At 34.1% G+C, this 24774-nt stretch overlaps 1 protein-coding gene and 1 long non-coding RNA gene across 2 annotated transcripts in view; one reads left to right on the forward strand and one right to left on the reverse strand.

The window, feature by feature from the left end:
- dok1b (docking protein 1b) overlaps nucleotides 1-24774 on the forward strand; it is a 31850-nt gene that overhangs the window by 616 nt on the left and 6460 nt on the right. The window contains exons 2-3 of the mRNA NM_213088.1: nucleotides 21601-21894; nucleotides 23408-23498. Of these exons, the coding sequence (NP_998253.1) occupies nucleotides 21601-21894; nucleotides 23408-23498 (385 nt within the window). The remainder of the gene's footprint in view (nucleotides 1-21600; nucleotides 21895-23407; nucleotides 23499-24774) is intronic.
- LOC147843218 (uncharacterized) lies at nucleotides 75-7195 on the reverse strand. Its single transcript, XR_015496340.1, has 3 exons — nucleotides 6561-7195; nucleotides 2230-5125; nucleotides 75-1835 (listed from the first exon to the last, which is right to left on the reverse strand). It is a non-coding gene; the product is annotated as an uncharacterized LOC147843218 (long non-coding RNA).

Consider the following 24774-nt stretch of genomic DNA (forward strand, 5'->3'; position numbering starts at 1 on the left):
TAGCATATAGCATATTTTCTCGAAGTATCCTTACAAATGTTAGTTTTGAGTTATTAACATTTTATTTATAATTGGTGTTTATAGTTGTGATACTAGTAAAAACAAACAAAAACACTTGACAGCCATTTGACTTCAAATGTGACCCAATTTTTCTGATATTGTAAATTGACTTTCAAAATTGTCCTATGGGTTGATGAAAGGTTATGATCCAAATCAAATGTTGACCACTGTATATATTAGACACACAACACCATAGCCGAGAGTATATACATTTAGAGGCCTGGACAGAAACATTCATATATCATATAGAAAATGATAGTGGAATGAGGATTGAAATTATTGTTGTTTATTTTATAACAATTATACTTCATTAACTATATATAACATTAACAATATTAAAATAGTTTCTTAAATAGTAAGAAGCAGTGACTGTTCTATTTCTTCCTTTATTGCGTCATGACATGAGATGGTCACGAGTCCATCAGACACATGTGCCACAACACATCTTTACATTTCAGCTGACTGCATGCTGTCTGTTTTTGTGACTACACAAACACAGACTTGAAGTGTGATATCTAACAACAACAAAGTGTATCTCATATTGTACACATGCATGGCTAACTGTGTCTACAATTTCCACTGTTGATTGTCCATGTGCAATGGAAAATGCTACAGCACAGACACAGATGCATAACCACAAAAGGCTCTGTTTATTTTCTCTCTAACTGAATATGCAAGGCACATATTTTTGTCATTCTTATGACATTGATATAAGTCATATGCCTTCGGTCAAAGCTGTACTGGATCAAAAACATTTTGCTGGAGCAATGGCTTGTGATTAATTCATTATTCACTTCCTGTCTGTCGCTATCTGAAACGTCTTTGTGATATGGAAGTAAGCAAATTATGAGCACAGCCACAGCTACAAATCTTTACCCCCATGCAGCAGCGGACTTTCAAATTGAGCATAATGATCTTTATTGCTGCCACTGTTGAAGTTTTACTCATATTAGTAGCACATTAAGGTTGTGTAAAGTTTATAGCTTATTTTCTACAATTAAATAGCCAAATACAAGGAACCCTGTGAACAATAGCACTGGTAGTTCATGACTAAAAATATACTTGTGCACATGATGACGGTTCTTTACATGCTGAAAATAATCTCACAGTGTGACAGCTGAATATCATGCAGAATAACTGGTCTAACATATTAGAATAAGTAATACATTACTAACATTATGTTACACATGCAAGAGTGAGTAAAACAGGATTACAATTGTACTGTGACAATAATTTTTTTATTCTGCACAAGCGTACAAGTGTCAAATACTGACATCAAAAAGCATAGTTCTAGGACAAACAACAAAGATAACATGAAAATACTGTAAAGTAGATGTGTTGTGTCTAACATCTCCTGTAGAGCAGTGGTGAGGCTACATACTGTTAGGGCCAGGGTGGCACTGGCCCACTCTGATTGAAAGCTGGCCCACTCAGACAGAAATATTTTAAAGCTGAAAACATGTAACTGATGTAAGGAAGGTAGTTTATTGTTGATGATTAACATTAACCCCTAGTTATTGTAAGTTTATTAATCAAATTTAAAGTCCCCCTATTGCACAAAAAGGGAATTGTTAAACTGTTGCTCTGCACTTTGTTTTGGTAAGTGCTTTTGTTTTTAACACAATTTGACTCCAGCAGCTCTGAAAACAAAACTAAAAGTGCTGTCCAGCAGACTAGGGCTGCACGATTTTGAAAAAATCTGATAGCGCAATATTTTATTTTTCTGCAATAAATATTGCAATTTGAATACCATTTCAGAAGATTGTTCAATAACACTATTTGACGGCTTTATGAACAGTATTCAGGTACAGAAATTTAATAACAATGCAAAAAAGGGTTTTCTTACTTTTTGTCTTGATTCTAATCCAAAACTTTGACCAAGTAAAAATATTGGTTAATTTTCACTGTCAGAGAAATAAGAAAAAAATGAAGAGATTTTGCTTGTTTTAAGGTGATTATCTGTCAGTGGGGTAAGTGAAATAATTTCGTTTTTGCAATAAAATGTAGATATTTGGACTAGAAAAAAGACAAAAATTATTATTAAGAAATGTTTTTTCTTTTTCTTTTTTTTTTGCATAAATCGTATAAAGTCCATATAAATACAGTGATTAAATACAATCCTGGTCAACTATAATTTACACCGGACATTGCATACCTTTGCGATGTGACTGTTGTGGATGAACACATTGGGATATTGATGCTGAAACAATATATTTTGCAGCTCTACAGAGGACTTTTCTGATTTGCTGGTCAAGGACATTAGTAAGGTATAAAATGACATGAGTATTATGAGAGAGGAATATTATAATATTAATCTGGTTTAACTTTTTTTCAGCATCAAATGAAATCCCTTATTTTGGTAGTTTCATTGTAACGTAGTAGTGTAGTGTAGTAATCTTGTTTAGGCAATCATTTGAAGTTTTACATTACAAAACTGAAAAAATATAACAGAAAATATGTTTATCTTATTTGCAGTGTTGGGGTGCAAGTAGTTCAATTTTCAATGCAAATTTTTAAGGAAAGTAATGTGAAAGCGTGTTATTTCTTTATTCATATTTTTTTATTAAAGGGCACCTATGGTGAAAAATCTACTTTTCAAGCTGTTTGGACAGAAATATGTGTAGGTGTAGTGTATAGGTGGTCATATTGGGGTGATATAAACACATTTTTTTTTTGTTTAAACACAATTTTTTTAATTTAACAACATAAAAACGGTGGACCAATTGGAGAGGTTTTCAGACCGACTGCAACTTGGCGTAGGAGTGCCGTCCCCCCGCCAACCTAGTTGATTGACAGCTGCGTAACATGTCCCGGTAGTCATGCGTATAATCAGATCAACAAGAGAAGATAAGGTTAAACTTAATTTTTTTCCATAAATGGGCTTAATTTAGTATACTTGTACTCCATTTAATCAAATGTGTAAATTATTTGGTTGCATTTGGATTGTAAAACAGTGCTGTTTACTGTTCAACATTCTTCACTGGTGATCATTACCAAAGTCCCTTTATAGCAAATCTTTTCACTCTGCGGCCATCTTTGAAACGCCTCTCGGCTAGTATGCTCGGGCATTCTGTTTGAATGGGGAAACCTCAGTTTCTCCGAAACTTGTTTGCCAAGCTTACGGTTAATCTTCATATTTGGAATCACCAATAAAATTAAACAGCAGCTGTCTCTTAAGTGTCTGTTAAGTTTTGTTTTTAAACATTTGAATCACATAAAATCTGCAATTTTTTAGGTTACCCAACCTAATGCACATGCGCACTCAATGGGTCACAAAGATCACGACACAAACCGCCTGCCTTTATGGCCATTTAAAATGATCATCCTATGAATAATGCCTCTTCCCATCTTGCTGCTCTTCTAAAGTAATTCACAACTTGGTCTTGGTGGCAAATCTCCTCCTAAAATGACAGTGGCCACTTTGATTTCAAGTTTTGAGTATTTGCTATGTCATATTACATGCTTTTGACAGGATTGACTGATGCTCAAGTTAATTTCATACAAATGACAAAACCAGAGAGAATTTGTTTTGAATTGTAGTTGTTATGTGGATATATTTCTCATGTCTGTGAAACAAGTATTCTCTCAGATTCCAGTGCATTTGCTGACTCCAGAGGGTTAACAACATATGTGGAAACTGTTGTAAAATCACGCCTGGTTCAAGCCCCTCTCCTGAAAATTGTCAGCTGATGTTTGGCTCCTGTACTAAAAGGACAGGCTTCTTTTGTCATATTGACCTTACACTTTTCCCCATTCAAAACTATACAATTGACCTTATTCTAAAATGTGGTAGTGTGCTAATTTTTGCGACTGTTTTAGAACTTCTAATTCAGTTGCCTATGGTAGAAGTGCCTAGAAATAATAAACGGCTGAAAACGGTCAAACTACTTGCTCTACAAACAAGTGTGTCCATGACTATACAAACAAAGCAGAATAATATGATAATAAAATAGCTTGCAAAATCAAGCAGCCTCACAAGCTGTTTTTAACATCTAAAAAATAAATGGAAGTGAATGAAACTGGATGTCTTGTGCCAAAGAGATTGGAATGGCTGCGGCCTGCTTGTATGAGATGAATAAGGTCAACAGTCTGTCATTATTGATTTGTATGCGCCACCTACTGGGGGAAAATGATTTAGCATTCATATTCTGCAAAGCTTTGTTTAGCAAAATGTTTTCTACAGGGGTGATTATTGCAGCATTATTTCACAAGTCAAGATATGTTTAAAATTATGTTTTAATTCGTAGTTTGAAATAAGTCTAAATTCAGTTAAAAATAAATCTAGTATCAAAATCAGTTTAAGAGATGTGTATGGTGATATATTTATTGCAGAATAGCAAGGTCAGTTTTTTATTGGCCTCATGACAAAGTGAATGAATTTGGATTCAGCACATTTTTTTGCAATTCATTTGTTTACTTTGCAAAATGAGCATTGGTAACGTAAAATTGTCTTTAGTTAAATCAATTATATTATCAGCGATCATAAATATAAGAAACTAGTTATTATACATTTAGTTTAAGAGTAAGCGCTGAGGTCAAAGTTTTTGAAGGAATATTTATTAAATTTATTATTTTAAAAATTCATGAAATTATTTAGGGAGGCATGGTGTCGTGGTGTTAAGACTGTCACCTCAATGGAAGAAGGTTGCTGGTTTGAGTTCATGCTGCCATTTCTGTGGAGTTTTTGTTCTGAGTTTGCATGTTCTCCCTGTGTTTGTGTAAATTTCCTCCTGGTTTCCCCCTCAGTACAAAGACATGCAATATGGGTAAATTGGGTAAACAAAATGAGAGTGTATGGGTGTATCCCAGTACTGCGTTGTGGCTGGAAGGGAATCTGCTGCTTAAAAACATATGATAGTTGGTGGTTCATTTTGCTGTTGCGACCTCCTGATAAATAAGGGGCTAGACCAGGGTTGTCCAAACTCGGTCCTGGAGGGTCGGTGTCCTGGAGAGTTTAGCTCCAACTCTAATCAAACAAAGTTGAACCAGCTAATCACGCTCTACTACTAGTGATACTACTATCTATGATTTTCTCAGGATTTTTAGTTTCATCCAGTGTATTAACCTGTGTAGGGTCCAGCCAGTTGGTCCAATGACGGTATCCAATGGTGGATGAAGGTTCACTGCATGTTCGGTCTTTCCAGTGCACAATGTTGATTTATATTAAACTTAACTCATATTTGACTCCAATTTTAGTATGAGGTGGTTTAGAATATTAATATATTTATCCTTGTTTTATCTGACTCCAATTATAAAACATTGAGAAGGTTATTTTGTTTCCGTTCACATTAATTTAGATTATGATTGAATATTCTCTTCGGTTCATCATTTTATGTTATTCTCGTTCATTGGGATTCCTATAACATCCTGAATCTTGTACCGGCCGAGTATACAATTTCTTAAGCACAAGCATGTCAGTCTTGGTCACTAAACAGTGGCGATTGACAGCTATCCTAAAAAGGCAGAACCCTACTTACTCAGATATTTTTTATGTGGTCCCCATAGGTCTGCTACCTCCTAAATCAAACAGAGCTATTTAGTCATATATTGATCATTACTATAGAATTAAGCAGACCAGTCGTACTTAAACTATTAGTAACTTTGAATAATCACTATACTATCTAAATAGTATTATAAGTTTATCGGGTGAAAGACTATCCCCTTAGATATCCTTTTACAGCCTAAGTATACATGAATAAATGCCAATTTGTTAGTCGGAGCTCTAGAGACATCGTATAGCGTGCCGCAATGCTCCGTCTACCGTGTTCTAGTCTGCTACTAACCTGAACAGGGGCTTGTGGTGCTATGAAATTACCACAATCTACTAAAGATAACAACACGAACTCTGTTTGAATAATTCAAAACATAACAATTTATTAGTCAGGTAAATGTATTATGCCAAATTCAATCAGTTAATTCATAAACGATCAATACAAAACATCAAATTATCAAAGACAAATCCAAGATGAAAAAGATGCATTCCTGACTTTGAAATATACATAACATGGAGCAAACCATGTTATGGGCTGATCTGGTTAGGCAGAATCGCCCTGAGACTTTCTCAAACCTTACCTTAAATAATCCAAGAATTCCCTCAAGGAAGGGGGTGTGAATAACAAAAGGCATTCACACTTAGTGGAAAAGTCACACCCTTCACAGTGGTTCAAAAGACGCCTGAAGTTATATATTTATTGTTTTGATTATGTCTATTTCTGAGAGAATGAGACCATTGTACCAATCGCACTGAGACATTTCAAATGATATCAAACATGATAGTTAAAGTCAGTTTGGTTAATCTAGAACATTCAAACATTGAAATGACCATATGTGAGATGGGGTGGATGAAGCCGAGTTTCAGCAGACTCAGATGCAAATGCAGCAGGAACTAGTTTTTCCCGCATTCCCACCTGCTGGGTTGTTAAGTCACCAGTCTCTGTTTTTAGCTCATGTTTTGAATTGTCAAAGATATCAAAATATTTGCAATATTTCAACTCTTACACCCTGTGTATTTGTAAGAGAGGGCAGGTTTAATTACGGTTTGCCCTTATATGGAGAAATATAGAGATGTCACCACAGATTTGTTCTGATACTGCAACAAGGTCTCTCTATTGTCACTGTGTTTAAAGGGTCATGAAACCCCCCTCTTTCAGTTCAAGTCCAACTTAGACTTTTTACAAAAAAGTCTAAGGTAGCAGAAGGGAGGAGTGGGCGTGACCAACAGAGAAGGGGAAAATAAGGGGAGCGAATGCACTGATGTTAGTTGGTTCACAAAATCAGACTAAAAAAAATCAGACAAAACATGAGATTTTAAAGTTTACAAAGTTAAAATGCAAAGAAATAAACAGTGAGTAATTTAATGCCCTGCTACTTATACAATAGGTTATTTGCAGGCCCACACAGAATCTGTACGCACAGAATTCCGCAGATTTTTTGCCCATCATTTATTCTGTTTATTTACTTGTGTAAATGTGTGTAAATTTATATTTATTCAGTTTTTTAAATGATTTCAGTAATATTATTGACTAATATGAAAATTTTCATATGATTTATTTACAATATAGTTCGTAAAGTAATATTTTCTGTCTTTTAGTAGACATATTATTGGATTTTCATTGTAAACATTAAATACAAGTTATTCTGCGCAGAATTTTGTTAAAAATCTGCAGATTTATGTGGAATGACTTTAGGCATAGGCACACACACACACACACACACACACACATATATATATATATATATATATATATATATATATATATATATATATATATATACATATATATATATATATATATATATATATATATATATATATATACATATATATATATATATATATATATATATATATACATATATATATATATATATATATATATATATATATATATATATATATATATATATATATATATATATATATATACATATATATAATCATTATTGTTGTAGATGTTATAATTATTATATATTATTGTGAATATTATATTTATTGTTATAATTATTATTGTTGTAGATGTGTATTAAATATTAATTAAATATGTGTTTAAGTATTAGCATTTGTGTATTTATATTCAGTATACTTTTTTCATCTAATTTTCATAGTCATCACATTTTAACATGGAAATAAGGTTCAAATAGGAATTTGGTTGACATGGTAATGTTATAAAAATTTGCCTTTAAACTTGAAATAAATATGTATGCAAAATTTACTGGTAATTATTGATCATGATCATCTTTTGGCCATACTGCCAATACTGTTGCGTGTGAAACATGGGCTCTACTACTTGACATTAATGCATGAAAGAATACTTAAGAATGCTTAAGACTACTTTGTTAGGCTCTGTCTTTGCCATAAAGTTTAGACTTTAGACTTGTTTGTGCAAAAAGAAGATGATAAATTGCTTTGGCCTGGTGCACTATGGCCTTTGTTCTTATTTTTACATCAGCTTAAATAACTATTGATTACTGAGAATTGTAAATTGATTACCAGTCAATGGAAAGGTAACTAAATTGATATAATAGTACTTTAGTCATATAGGGTTGGGTATCATTTAGGTTTTTTCGATACCGGTGCTAACTCAATACTTTTAAAACGATACCGGTGCCTGACTTTTTGACCACAAAATTATGGTGGATGTCTCTACAAAATTTTTTTATTTGTATTATTTTATTAATATGTAATATTTTATTTTTTTATTTGATGAAATCTTTTTTATTAAAATAATTTTAATAGAACAATATAATTAAACTTAAAAGTAAACATCAATTCATATTTTTTATATTTGAATTACATTAATACATTTCCTTTGGTCATTTGTTGGTTATCATGAATTTAAGATTTGCATTTTAGAATTACATTAACTCACTATTAACCTGTGAGGAGCGGGCAGGGGCCACGTACTTTTAGGAGCACATTTTAACGTATATATATATATATATATATATATATATCACAAAATACTTAAAAAATTAAAAGTAGTTTTTTATGCATCACTCTGCAGTCTTCATAAACAAGATAATTAAATAACCTAAACTGAAAATAATCTTCCTTGTTCATTTATTTGACAAGTAATTTTATACTGGTGTATGAGAACACATTTCTGACATTCAAGTACATCAAGGCACATTGTTGCACCTGTAAACTTTAACAGATAGGCCTACAGTTGTAGTCAATTTATTTTGCCTTCCCATTCATTTAAAATAATGTTTCTGAAATTTTCTGAAAATTATTTTGGAGTCATAATAAGTCATATTTCTTATTGTTAATTTCGTGAATAAAAGCAGTTTTTAATTTAAATAATAATTAAGGTCAGTATTATTAGCCTTCTTAAGAAATATATACTGTATATTTTTTTTACATACACAACAAATCAGTTACAAAATAATTTGACTAATTATTTTAACTTTCGTTGTTAACCGATTAAGTGTTTAAATGACACTTCCTAACGTAAAACTATGTACACTCGATTTCTGATTCATAAAAGCCTCTGCGAGGACTTCCTATATTAAAAGTGGTAAAATTGCTATTGAAAACAGAAGTCTAATATCATCAACAGTGGACATTTTGATAGTGTTTCACAACATGAACATGACTAAAGTTTAATCTTTTTATTACCTGTGCCAATTTGGGCGTCAACTTCTGACAAATGCAGGGAACTGATGCGCGCACAGAGGGAGCGAGTGCCCGAGGAAGGGATTGCACGTGACACCTAAAGCACTCGGGAGAGGCATTCCTCTGCCTTTGAGCCCTCAAATGTGTCATTAAGTTTGACATGTTTCTCCTTTACACGCAACTTTTCATTTGACGTGAAGTTCACACAAACTTCATTTGTAAGTCGCTTTGGATAAAAGCGTCTGCTAAATGACTAAATGTAAATGTAAACTTTTATAAAGAGAGTTGCTGTGTCAAAATCCTTGCTTGCTAAAATACGCTTTAGAATGCTTAGTTTAAGCAAATTTGATGAATGCGATCATGCGTGTTGATTTGAAGTGTCACCTTTGCTTACCAAAAACCAGGCTGAATGCGCTGTATTGCGCGCGTTGCGTGCGCCCGCTCTTTAATCAACAATAACAATCGCCTGATATCACCTGTCCGTATTCCTCAAAGTTGTTTAGAATTAAATGTTTAGTTATAGTGTGACGCCTATGTGTGCCTTTTATGCACCCTTTGATGCTTCTTACGTCCTTGCCGCAGCACCGAAATTCAAACGCTGACTTGATCCGGTACATACCGGTTACCAAGGTACCATGCTATAATGGCACCGGGTTTCGGTACCCAACCCAAGTAATAGGGTCTACTCTCACTAAGCAGTCTGATTAGTGTCTGTCCAATCATTTTACCCCCAAACTCTGGTTAGAATGAAAAGTGTGATTGCTCAAATTCCTGGCCTTCTGGAATGGGCAGTACACATGTAGAGTGATTGACAGAACATGGAAGTTATTATTTTTCTGTGCACTACTGTCCTCATAATGGTAGCAACATCTTCTATTACTAAAGTACATTTTTCAGTTGATTTATTAATCACAGTATATAAATCAGGTTCTTGACTTTTGATTTACAGCATTTGTACAGTAGTTTGCAAGAAAAGTCAAAAGCAACTGCCTCTATAATTGTAAGGGTTCTGCCATCTGTGTCATGCTGTATTTAGTATTTGTCTGTGTTTTTTGTGCCTGAGCATATGGCTTTAGGCTTATTTGAAATGACCCACACTAACCTGCCACTGGCTGGCAAGATCTGCTAGTTGCAGGCACATGACGACTTAAAGGGCACGTATAATGAAAATCATCTTTTGTAAGCTGTTGGACAGAACTTTGTGTTGGGTATAGTGTGTGCACAGTCATTGGGGTCATATAAAGTCAACAAATACATTTTTTATTTCTATTTCCTGACGTTAAAATAGGATCCAAATCCCTCATATTTTGAGGCCCACCGCAACGTGACGTAAGAGTGTGGTTTCCCCACCCACCAAATTGAGCAACAGCCGCGTATTAACATGTCTCCACAGTAACGTGTAAAATCATACCAACAAGACAGGATGTGCACAAAGCAACCAGAAATAAAAGATCTGTTGAGCTGTCTTTGATCATCAGTCATCATCAAATGTGATCAAGAATGAGTTTTACAAGTTTGACACATTTTTAAAAAAAATGCATGTTTGTAATTAATTACAGCGTTTTACTTCAGCTTTACTTTGTCACCACAGCCACATGTCAGTACAATTATAAAAGAAGATGCTTCAATCCTGGTTTGTGGACATTAAATCAGGTTTTTTTTTAATTTACATTAACATAACAGATATCCATACAGTGGTGTACATTAACATGCATCCTGTCACATTTGCTTGCAAAAACAGTGCAAAGTTAAACGTATGCGGTGAGTGTTTGTGTGTGTGTGTGTGTGTGTGTGTGTGTGTGTGTGTGTGTGTGTGTGTGTGTGTGTGTGTGTGTGTGTGTGTGTGTGAGAGTGCGTGTCCACTGTGTGTGTGTGCATGAACTTTGCAACAACATTATGTGTGACTCATTGTTCTCATCGACTCATTAACTTCCTTCATTTCTGTCACTGTGCTGTTTATCTGACGCACCTAAGGTGGAGATTGAAGCACACTCTGACAGGCACGTGGGAACGGTGGGCAGCGAGAACTAGCATTAAAGGCACAGGCAACAAAAACAGCTACAAGATGCTCAGAGCTGAAAAGTTCAAATCTCTGAAAGGTACAATAAATAATCTGATGGGTATTCTGAGCTGAAACAGACACATTCTGTAAACACAAAACACTTATATTAAATCTTAAAAAAGGGGGGAAATAGGTGTACTTTAAGAGATTGCTGTAGAGTGAGAAGCTGTGTGCATTGGGTATCGTGCTGAACCAACTAAATCATCTTTTTCAACATTCTTCAGTTTGCAATATCTGAAAATAATTCCCAGTAAATTAACGTTTTACCTAAAACAGTTCTATTGATACCTGATTGGTAAGTAAAAAAACATTTATATATAGGGCTTTACATTAACACCTGCCAACTTGCCAAATGCGGGTAGATTTTAGCTCTGGCGGGTTAGGCAGACATCTCCACTAGCCACTTGGCTGTTTGGAAATCATTTTTAAATTGTAGTTCTTAAAAGCAGGGTTCAACAATAAGCATGACCTAATATTCTAGCAAATGTGATATTAGAATCGAAAAGCAGCACGACTGACAAAAATAACTGTTCGCATGAGCAAAAGAATGGTAAATATAGAATGAGAGGATGATAACTCGCGTTTACTTGCGCAAAGCAACCATGCCTAGAGGAAGTGCAACAGGTGCGGTTGGTTCCCTTTGAAATAGACTGGACAAATAGCGATGATCCTGCACCCACAGTCCTGCTGCTTTCAAGAGCTCAAGATTTAAAAAAAAAAAAACACATTCTTTTGTAAGCAGCAGCGGTCACTGCTTTCATTTGAATTATTCATAGAAGAGATTATTAACAGGCCTAACATTACCTGTGTGCACGGTGTGTTTCACATGCTTTCTTTTGCTTAGTTAATTTTGTTAATATGGTTTAATTATCATTTTTTTACAATAACGTTGCTTTAATAGGAGATTACTCCCCGTTTATGTGTAGTTATGGTGATCTGGCACTTTTAGCCAGGACAGATTACTGTGCATATTTTAGATACAGGACAATAATACTTTTTTTAAATGTAATGTTTTTTTAAAGAGAAGTTTTGTTGAACTAAAAAGTGCACCTATAAAACTATATTTTCCTTGTTTTTACAAATTAAAAAATGTGGCTAAGAAATAATTATTTAGTGTGGTCAGAGATAAAGTCCTTAATTTTGAGCCCTAAAAAGTCGTGAAATAAAAACTGATTGTATTGTGACACAACCCATTTGCTCATGCACACTGAGCAAGTTAATACACAATACACAAGAAGTTAAATGAATGAGAAGGCATGTGGACATAACACAACATCTAAATCAATTAATTTAGCAAATTTAAGCAAAATATATTTTCCTAACAAGAAAAGTGTGGCTAGTGAAATTGGCGAGTGGCTAGTGCTGTTGGAAATCTACTAGCCACAGTGGCTGGTGATCAAAAAAGTTAATGTCAAGCCCTATATATATATATATATATATATATATATATATATATATATATATATATATATATATATATATATATATATATATATATTATGCTATTAATTATTTAACTGCTATTAAAATATATTATTATTAAATCCTCTCTTCATACAATTTATTAAGTTAAAATAAATAGTCAGGCTGGTAGCCAAGGGGGGTTCGGGTGGTTCACAAGACCAAAGGTTGGAATATTATAATTATTATTATTAGATTAGAATTTTTCTGATTATTGAAGTTGACAAATTCTGACTGTGGAAACTGGCCAGTTTGTTAAAAACATGTAATGATAGATGATAATAAATTAGCATCTTAAAAATAAGTATCATTTCTTTATTCAGCGTTGTCATTATTTATAAAACTAATATAAAAGTTACAGTTTAAAAAAAGTAAAGCACATTTATAAATTAACACTTAAAATAAAATTATCAAAACAGTACTGTAAGCAATTTGACAAAATGTGTGGTTATGATAAGCATCCGACAAGATAATCCAACAAAAATTAGTTCGTAAAATGTCATTAAAATGCTATTTTTATACCCCACAATTAAATAAAAAATCTGGCGATAACTGCGAAAAGGTTCACTTTTTCAAAAAAAAAAAAAAAAAAAATCTAAACTTTCAATAAGCTGGCCTGATAGTGTAGAATAATGTTTATTATTGTACACTTCTGTTAATTTAGTATTAATAAATGTATTATTAATCAGTATCAATAAAAGATGGAGCACAGGCTGTATTTTTTCTGACAAATTGTTTTAACTGAAATTGGACATGCAGCTCTGCAGTTTTCGGGGCATATTATTCACAGACTGTATCAGTCTGCTATAACAGACCAGTAAAGTGGGGGAAACTCAAGCATCACACCAGTAGAGAATTTGATTGAACCTTTTTTGCATGTTCAGGTTAACATTGACAGCGCAATTTATTTATTTGAAGTAAATTCAATTATTGGTGAGGACATTTCAATAGTTGAAGTTATGATCACAGGAAAACAACATTTAATATGTCACAAGAAAACAAGAAATAAAAATATAATAACTCATGGTCTCTAAGGACTTTCATATCTACTCCATTTGATTATTTTGTGTGTGTTTGTGTGTGTTTGCTTAATAAGTACCTTCTCATTCTAGGGGTATTTTGTAAAGTAATAAATCAAATATATGAAAATAATCATGAATGCATTATCATGAGCATGCACTTTTGCGCTCAAATGATTATGGCTGTTCTGAATGGCTAATGTGTTGCAGGAATGTGTGTCTGCACACAGATCAGTGCTTAACACCTGTGCTGCCCCTTCATCACACACAATCATTAGGTTACACGGTGAAGAATCTGTGTTAAAAGACAGAGTCTGAAAATGTTTGTTGGCCCGGTCATAAAGTACATTGGTAATTAATAATAATAATAATAATGCTGAGGTCACAAAAAAATTTTTTAGTGATCATGAGAAAACAATTTTTTGTGATGTCAAGATCACAAGTAAGCAAGCTCTTATGTTAAGATCACAAGATAAATAAGTTGTAATCATGAGAAAACAAAAGACAAAATTATTTTAATGCATGGCCTCTTAGGACTTGTGGATACTTAAGTAGATGCCCTGTTAAATTTTTTAATTTAGGTGGTGAAGAGGTTTATTTTAGCAAGGAGTGACCTTGAAAATATTATTGGCTGAATCATAGAATTCAGATGGGGCTGTGCCAAAGTGGACAGATAAACTTTTACCTCAAGTTATAAAAGAATGCAAACCATACGTTCTAACTCATGAACTGTAGAATTACCTGTAGAAAAGGGTGGCACTAAACACAACAGTTTTGATAGTACATTTAACTTTTAAAACCTAATGATCTTAATTATCGAAAATGTCTCTAAATAAATAAATATTATATAGAATAGAACTGGTAGGCAAACAGTTTGTCTGGTCCACATAGATGACCCAACCAAGCACCTCCTTTAACCTGAAAGCTAATGCTTTAGACAGATTTTTCAAATCAGAGAATAGTGACACGTCTTCAGTTCTTTATGTTTCTTAGATCAAATTTTATACGATAAAAGGGTGATTACTGCTCTCCTGCAGCTCATAGGCAGTAACCTTCCAGTCAAGCTGTCATTAAGCACTTTAAGCGGATCATCCCCAAAACACCCCAGAATGACTTCTAAAACTAGATTGATATTCCAGTGCCTCATACAGTTCGTTTTTTTGTAAAAAAAAGAAAAAAGAAAAAAAAAAGAAAAGATTTTTCCTGATTAGCATTTGCTCCCTCTGAACTTTAGGCAGACGTAGTGATTGGCTATCCCTTCAAACTCAGTGTGCTCAATTCTATAGACCAATTACCATGTTTGTAAACATTCAGGATGCGCGCACAGGGAGGTGGCAGAAAAAAACCGGGTGGAGGGAATGACATCTGATGCGGTACAGAGTTTGTTGTTGTCTTAGAAATAAGTTATAATGATTACATATTATATATATTATTTACATAATGCTTTCAGTGTATTATAACAGCTTGTCACCCAGTGATAAGCACAGTGATTTGGCAAAATTAACGTTAAAGTGAGCAGCGTTCATCTGACAGGTCCATTTGTGATGGCACCCTCCCAATGAATATTGGATAAGATGAAATGACCAGGCCTCAGCCCAAAATATACAATCTCATTGAAGCTCCAAGTGATTTTAAAAAAGAGAAGTTAAAGGCCAACAAGTCAAACAATGTTGTTCTGTATGGTCATGTGCAAGAAATAATGTTCCATGATTACCAGATTCAACATTATGTAGTGCTAAAAACCGAGGTTCTGTCTAGTCAAAGACAAGGAAAGAAGACGGAGCTGCTCAAGGCCTGGGTAATTAATCATCAGCAAGCAAAACGACTGCATTTTGACAGCGAACTGCACCTGTACGGCAGGGTATGTGAACTTACACATGCAGGTAAAGTTGGTTTTATATTCGCACATTCTGACTTTCTCCTTATCAGTATAAATATATAAAAGTATTATTTGCAAACTCTAAATAGCGAAATCATATTAGCAGCCATGGCTAAGCAGTGGCACATTAGGTAGTGCTGTTGCAAGAAGGCCGGACGTTCAAGCCTCGGCTCAGTTGGCGTTTCTGTGTGGAGTTTGCATGTTCTCCCTGCGTTTGCGTGGGTTTTCTCCGGGTGCTCCAGTTTCCCCCACAGTCCAAAGACATGCGGTACAGGTAAATTGGGTAGGCAAAATTATCTGTAGTGTGTGTGTGAATGTGTGTGTGGATGTTTCCCAGAGATGGGTTGCGGCTGGAAGGCCATCCGCTGTGTAAAAACTTACTGGATAAGTTGCCGGTTCATTCTGCTGTGGAGACCACAGATTAATAAAGGGACTAAGCCGACAAGAAAATGAATGAATGAATTTTAACAGCCATTGACTATCAAAGTACAACATTGTTCACAGTCAAATAAATGTGTTAATGTTGTTTTCAAGTCACACTTGCAAGTTATATCAGACCGAATATTCAAAGTGCCGTTGTACACAATATAGGGAGTGTGTCACAAGTTGTCACTGAATGAATGTGTGAATATAAAACCAATTTTACCTTAATAACTTACACTTTCACGTTTCATTTTTAGCATTCAGCGTTCGCAGTTTAATTAACCATATGTAACAGTTTTTGCTGAAATCAATTCTGCAATCAAAAACGAGTAATGTGTATGATTCAGCATAGCGTGAACTTACCTAAAATAACGTGAGAACTGCAGAGTTTAGAATTTCTAATTAGGTCATCACTTCATTCAGGTCCCTTTTAGCCAAAAACGTCTGCAGTTGGCATAAAAGCAGAGTGGTGTATGGTAAAAGTTAAGTTTTCTATAAGTTTTCTTTATTTGGCATCCTACCACACAACACAACATGTTTACTATTGCAGCCTGTCTTTTTTTGCAACCAGGGACCCGTGTGATGTCATATGTAACGTAGGTTGGTAATTGGTCTATACAAATCTGAACAAAAAGCTTCTGCTCCTGATTTCCTTGGGCTCTTTAATTTCCATTCCATGTTCAGATAGCAAAAAATTCATATTTCTATTTAGGCAATTTTTTTTTCAAGTCCAAAGAAAAAAATGTTTGGATCATCTTTCAGAGTGACACTCTGAAACCTCGATCTTACCAGAACACCATGTGCCTTAATAGTCTACAAATTGTCTATGTCGTTCTTTCCATTTTTTAAAAACTTTAAAGTTCTTGTTCATTTTTGGATCCTCTCTAGCTCTGCCAGAGATGTCTCTTGATAAATTGAGGGTGTATATATGGCACAGTTGCTCCATATTTCCTATTATCACACAACTTAGAACTTGAACTTAGTAGAGAACAAAAGATGATTTTCAATTTTTTTAAATTTTGCTTCACAAAAATGATCTTGTATTAACTATTAAAATGCTAACAAACACTTCTTGGTTTGACATTATAAACAAAAATGCTACAGCTGACCAAACCATGATCTAAAAAACCTACTAGTGATATTGTGTATCCCTTAATAATGTTAAAATGGCGTTTTAAAACAATTCAACCTGTCAAGTCTAGGCATTGTTACATGATATTCTCTAACTAATGTCCAAATATACTTTCTCTGTGTTTAATATAACAACTTACAAATATAATGCAAATCATGTTTTTTTTTATATAATTTGTTGTAAAACACGCTGTGATCCTATATGAGGTTATTTGATTGCTAATAAAATTATTTTTGTGATATTAAATTCATCCGCCAAAAAACAGAAGCTCTCCAGGTTTGCAATTCTCTACCACATCTCTATTAAAAAAAAGAAAAAAATTCAATTGCCAAACTGGAGTATACAATTTTATAAACACATTAAAATGTTCAAATTTGACATTGGGCTTCATTCAACATACAGGGGTTGGACAATGAAACTGAAACACTGACCAATTTAGTGTTGGAGGTTTCATTGCTAAATTTGAGTAGCCCAGTGGCAATCTTCGTACTTACACATTCTACCAGTAAGAACAGTGTATGCAGGTTTGATTTACAGTAATAGCGCAATAGCTTAAAATGTTGCAATGCACACAAAAATTTGGGTGACATATCAGAGATTAAAAGAGGACAAATTGTTGGTATGCATCTCAATGTTGCATATAGGTGACTAAGACAGCAAGTATTTGTGATGTATCAAGAGCCACAGTATCCACAGTACCACCATTAGCTTGCCATCAGGTTGGACAAACCACATCCAACAGGAGTAACTGTAGACGCAACAGGAAATTCCCTCAAATTTCCTCAACCTGTACACTTTTTCACTTTCTGTCAGGGAAGAAATCTTCTACCTCAATTCCTTTGTATTTCACAGGAAAGTCTTAATTTTATCAAGGGTATAAACATTTAGATCTTACTGACTCATTCTCACTTTCTGTCATGGAATCACCAGAAACATCAAAGTCAAATATCTCTCCATGATCCACGTTTTTGTTATCTGCTTTTCCTGAACTGACACCCCCCCACTCTTTATTTTTTTTCTTTTCCCCGTAGTTTACCTTTTCAATGTCAGTGTTTTACCCCCACAACACTACGAACATTATTCACTTCTTACTGTGACATTAGCCACATATTAACATAATCAGTGTGCAGTGTGCCTGTGTATATCAAACTATTCATGAACATTTACTGTTTTATGCTTTGCCAGCAGTAGGCTGTTACCAACAGTATACATTTTATCAATTGGTAATATTTTAGGTTAAGAGCTTCTATGTGCATGTGTTCATATAGCTGTATGATAATATTTTCCATGCTGTATTTAACCTGAAACTTACATATGTGGATTGCAAAGCAGGCTTACTGTAGTTAGTTTTGGTTGCACACTTGAGGAAGTTACTGTTTGAGTCACTTGCTTTCTTTCTGATTGTTTGCATAATTTCCATTTACATATACACCTGAAGTGTTGTGTTGCCTTATATGGCTAAACAAGGTGCTATATAAATAAAACGGTAGCTATGTTTCCATCCAAATGCAGATCCCACTTGAAACTGGAATATCCCATAAAACATTTGCGAATGCAGCATCTTTTGCACCCAAGAGCCATAGGTCGGCACAAGTTTCTGATGATATGATAACCTTGGATAAAAATATCACGGTTTCATGGTATTGTGCTTACTGATGTAAAATAATTTCTCTTTAGATGTCTTAGTAAAAAAACAAAAACCTTTTTCCCATTTAACACATTATATTAGATTTTAGGAAACATTTTGAATATTTTGGAATAGTAAACATGTCAAGATACATATTTAAAATAAATATATTATTGACTGCTCACTTCATTTGCTTCAAAACATAGATTACCTTTCAAGACACACAAAAAAAAACACTTAAAAAACATATACCTTAGAAACAGCTTAACAAAACATTTTTGTGGTTTTAATACTTTGAATTTTCTAAACCACGATAAACCTTGAAACCGCTTATCTTCCCGTGCCTAGCATCCAATGATGCCACTATAGGCCTTTTCTTTATTAATAATGACTTGCACCTCAGAAAATAAGGATGAAATGCAATGGACGTACAGTGGCTTTTGGAGGTGTGAGATGTTTTCTGTGAGCACAGCTTCAAGACTGTGGGTTCTGGGAGCTAATAATTCCGAACTACTTTGATGACGGACTTTGATGGAGGTATTTTAGAATGACCAACACAATATTTCTGATATTTTACAATGTGGTCTGTTTGCTGTCCATTAATGCCATTTTATTGTGCCCATTTTTTTATCACACGGTCTGTTAAAACAAAATCACCTAAATTTTTGATGCGCATGCTTGAATTTATTCAGTAAATGGGATTCCATTTTTTTTATGTACATTTTTATTTGTAAAAAGTTTGTCCTACTCAGTTGTGTGCAAGTTTTTTGCATCCATGTTTGTATGTACATCTTTGTGTTTCTCTGAAGCATTTTTCATGTGCTTTTCCATAATGTGCGTAAAAATTGGTACAGTAGATAGAAACATAGCTAATGACACACATCTCCCATGTATTAATAATTTGATTCTGAGATTGATTTAAGGAATTTTGTCAGACTCCATTCCACACTCTCAGACAAAAAGTTACACAGTGGTACAAAAAATGTTCCTTAAGGAACAGTTTTGTACCTTTGTAAAAACTGTACCTTTTGTAGTACAGAAAATCCTTTTTTGTTCTTAGATGTAAATTATAAATTGAAAAAAGAAACCTTTTTTGTAAACTGAAACATTGTTTAAAAATGTGCTTGATGTTTCATATTTAATGAAAATAAATAGATATACACCTTTAAAATCTTCTTGAAGGAACACATTTGACTGTTAAGGTACACTTTCGTAACTTCTTTGGTACAAGACGGCCACAGCCCTGCACAATTTAACTTTAGACTTTTACTTAAACTATCAAATTAATGAAGTTCTTCTGCCTTTTTTTTTAAACCTACAGGTAAGTGTGTCGATGCAGGGTTGGAACTAAACATCTCAGTTTGGCATCTATATTAAACTAAACTTCACAAGTGACATTTGTAACAAACTGACCTTAATTTAGCTAGAACTACACCAGCATTTCACCACTATCTCCTGCCAGTCTGATATGTTGGATCATTCCACAACAGTCTGAAATATTGTTATTGATATTCTTCAAGCTTTTCTTCCTTACACAATCTATTTTGTAAAGCACTATAGAGATAATTATGACTTGACTTGACCATGGATGTAGTAGATATGTGTATCAGGGATTCATGTGGATGTTTGGTTAAATCAAAGTTGGTATTGGTTTCCAGTCAGGGAAAAGAAAAGGGGCAGGAGCACAGACAGCTGCAGAGTAGTAGAGGAAATAGTGCTGTGAGTGTGCTGGAAAAACCCACAGATTTTCCTTACTAACTTACATCTGCTGTCTATCTGTCATTTCAATTCAAGTAAGTTCATCTATATTTCAATGTAGATTATGTCAAAGCAACACAACATAGATGAAGTTTTGGTAAATGAAAACTGCTTCAGTTCAGTTATCACAGTTAAAGTTCAGTTCAGTATAGGGCTGCACAATATATTGTTTGAGCATTACAATTTGTGTATCCGCAATAGTCACATCACTGCATTTGATTATTTATTAAAGCTTCAAACATAAAGATATTATTATTTTAAAATAATTTATACAATGATGACCATGTTATTTTATTTTATTGATTGTTCAATTTCTGTACCTAAAAATTGTTAGACTCTCCAGAAAACCATAAAGCACTGTTTATTTCACTTTATTCTTTGCTCTGTTGTATTGATATATGTTTATAATTTATTGTGATTTATGCAAAGGCACTGCAGACACGCACTTAAAAAACTTGATCACAGCAGTTCTTCTAAATGAATGACATTGATCCAATTAGAACTGATCAATTCATCTGGTGAAATAATAGAAAATGCATTTCATGACTGTTCTTTGTCTTTATTATTCTGACTTTGGTAAAGTGCAACTTCATTTATTCATTAATTTTCCTTCGGCTTAGTCCCTTTATTCACCGGATGTCCTTCCAGCTACAACCCAGTACTGGGAAACCTCCATACACACTCATTCACACATACTCTATGGCCAATTTCAATTCACCTATACTACATGTCTTTGGACCGGGGGGAGGGGGGGGGGGGGGGGGGGGCAACCGGAGCACAGCTTATGAACTAAGAAGAGACTAAGAGAAATTGTTTGTTGCCTATCTGGAGGGAAGGGCCTTAAAAGTCAGTGCCAAGTTCCTGTTATTGACAGAAGTTTAACCCTAAAAGCTAAATAAGAAAAGTGTTGTAAGTTTGGACAAGCTGCTTATATTCTGTGTCTGTTCAGATTTAAAGTTCAGTGTATCATATTTTCTAAAACCCACATGTAATAGTTCAGTTCAGTTAAAAAGGTAACTTTGTAACGCAGTAACAACTTCCTTTTCTCACTCTCTCCTCTTTAGAAATGGAAGAAGAACTGGTTCGTACTCTACCCAGCCAGTCAAAATGGTATTGCACGACTTGAGTTTTATGATTGTTCAGGTAGTGCCAGTGATAAACCTAGCACAAAGAAAATGGACAAGAAAATCATACGGCTGTCAGAATGCATCAGCATACTTCCTGCTGTCACTGAAAACTGCCCCAAAGAAACCATGGCTGCCTTTTGTGTGGAGACCAATGAAAAGACGTTTGTTTTTGCGGCTGAAAAAAATGTTACCAATGATTGGGTGGAGAAGATGTGTGAGATTACTTTTCAGGTGAGATGACATCCTGCACTCTTAAACAGATATGTAAATAACAAAAAATAAAAATAAAAACCTATGGTAACAATGTCTTTTTTTTTTTAACACACCTGTGTGTCTAGTTAAGGACAGCACATTTTGTTATTTTGAACTCAACCTGTGTGTAATTCTTTTAAACACAGGCAACTTGTTCAATTATTTAACATACTGTGATAATGTGTCACACAGTTTGTATAATAAATGTAAAAAAATTAACACCTTAACAATATTAATGCAGTATAAAAAACAATACTTATCAAAACATGACTGCAGCAGTACATTTATTCTAAATAATTACCATAAAGACAAAAAGATAAGCAATAATTAATTAATTGGAGGCACAACTGTAGAATAGTATTTAAGGAAAACCTCAAACACTCGTGCTTCCTTGTGTGACAACATGGAAAAATCAACAAGCCAGAATTAACAAAAAAGCCAGATTACAATTTGTTAATTACACTGGGAAAAAGAATAATTTTTGGAGACATGTCCTGTGGTCTGATAGAACTAAGACTGAACTGTTTGGCCATTGTTACAAGGGGGAAAGCTTACAAGCCTAGGAACACCATCCCAACTGGGAAGTATGGGGGTGGCAGCATCATGTTGTGCGGCTGTTTTGCTCAGGGACTGGTCCACTTCACAGCATAGCTGGCATCATGAAGAAAGAACAATATGTAGAAATACTGAAGCAACATCTCAAGACATCAGCCAGGAAATTAAAACTTGGCCTCAAATGGGTCTGACCCTAAGCATACTGCCAAGTTAGTTAAAATGTGCTTTATGGACAACAGAGTGAATGTTTTGTAGTGTCCATCACAAAGCCCTGATCTCAATCCTATAGAAAATTTGTGGGCAGAGTTGAAAAAGCTTTTGCGAGCAAGACGGCCTATAAATCTGACTCGGTTACACCAATTCTGTCAGGAGGAATGGGCCAGAATTCCTTCAAACTATTGTGAAAAGCTTGTGGAAGGATACCCAAAACATTTGACCAAAGTTATACAGTTTAAAAGCAAAGCTAAAAAAATACTAAGGAAATGTATGTACTTTTTACTGTCAAAAAAAATTATCTTATTATTCTAGCATTTAGCAAATGTAAATCATTTAGGTAATCCTAACGAACCTAAAATAGTAAACGTTTAGTATGATTTACCATCAGACATTTAAAAAAAAAAATGGTTATGTTCCTTTTTTAAGAGTGTATGTAAAATTCTGGTTTCAACTTTATGTATATATATATATGTATATATATATATATATATACACACACACACACACACACACACACACACACACACACACACACACACACACACACACACACACACTATTACATTTGTGATTAACTGTTGTGTTGCTGGTTTCTGTAAACTAATTGACTGGTGTTGTAACCTTTTAGTCAAGGTGTTTTTTGTTTATTACATTTACAACTTCTAAAGAAATGAATATAGCTGTTACTATATTTACTTTGCTTTGTCTTTATTGCTTCAAGGGAGGAAGTGGTTCACTTGGTAGTTCTGACTCAAATGGACAGCAGGAGCTTCAAATGGCAGAAAATCTCATTTATTACTCCAGGGAAGAAGGTAAGAAGCAACAGCGTGGCACAGTATGAATTTACAATACTCTGCTATAAACCATGTCAGCTAGCATTTAGTTTTTTTATTTATTTTTTTCTATTTCAGCTATACAGCTGTGTATTTACATAATGTGCAAAGAGTTACTAAAAAAATATACACATGACATCGCCTCCACTGTAAATTTGTCAAAGACTTTTTGTTGCTACATGTAAGTTAAAGTGTTGTCTACACAACCAAAACTGCTCTGAGATCAGAGGAATGTTCTGTTTCATGCAAATGAGGGGCATGCAAATTTCCTTCTGACGTTAGTTGCTAAGCCTGGAATATTAGAGCTTTTGAACGTGTTGGTCATGTTACACTCATTTCATTTAAACTGTGAAAGATGGAAAGACCTAATTAGACAGAAGGCGTAGCCGAATATCAGACATGCCCCACCCCTTTCATGACTGGCAGTTTTTATGCTAGGTAAACAGTCAAGGAGTAACTTTTAAGTCCAGTCAGTTCACATACTGACTCTTGCTCCCGCCATGATTCTCCAGTGTTTCTAGGGAAATAGCTTGTGATCACTTCTGTTTTTACTATGGGCAGAACTGACTTCCTCAAAGAGTGTAGGAAGTGACATTTAAAAGGCTTGAAACGGTACAGTCTTGGCACGCTGACTCAACTGTCTCTTTTATTTAGGTTTTTGCTCAAGTATGAATGTGGGCTTCAGAGTTTAGTTGAAAGCCAATCTAGAGATACTCAAGACAACGAACATTGATTAGGGGAATGCATTTTATGTATGTTATCAGTTTGTAGGGAACATTTAGAAAGTAGGTCAAGCATCACTTGTGGCCTGCTTTCTTTGATAAGCAAAATCATGTCTGTGGTGAGCTTAGTAGAGAAATAGCACATACAAAACTGAAATGATAAACATCATTGTTGTATTTTTTTATACTGTATTATTCGTTTGTCCTATGTGATTTTTAAAAAGTACAGTGTTGGTCAATTTCCTGAAATTTAAAAAAAGCACTTTCAGTTTTAGTCAGATGCTGCAGAACTTATTCTCATAGTCTTGTCAATACACAGAATCATTATAAATTGTACAATTTTAATGTTGATTTAAAGGAATACTGGATGACAAAATAATGTTTAAAAATGTATAGCTACTATAATTGTATCAAAAGCTCATTGTCCGCAAAGAGTATTGAATATTGTATGTAAACTTTACTATTAAAATTTTAACTCTGAACTGTTACTGTGTATTAACTTTAACATCACGATAATATACCTTTTCAGCATA

This window comes from Danio rerio, chromosome 7 (genome assembly GCF_052040795.2).
Source record: "Danio rerio strain M-AB ecotype USA chromosome 7, GRCz13ab, whole genome shotgun sequence".
NCBI classification, from domain to species: domain Eukaryota; kingdom Metazoa; phylum Chordata; class Actinopteri; order Cypriniformes; family Danionidae; genus Danio; species Danio rerio.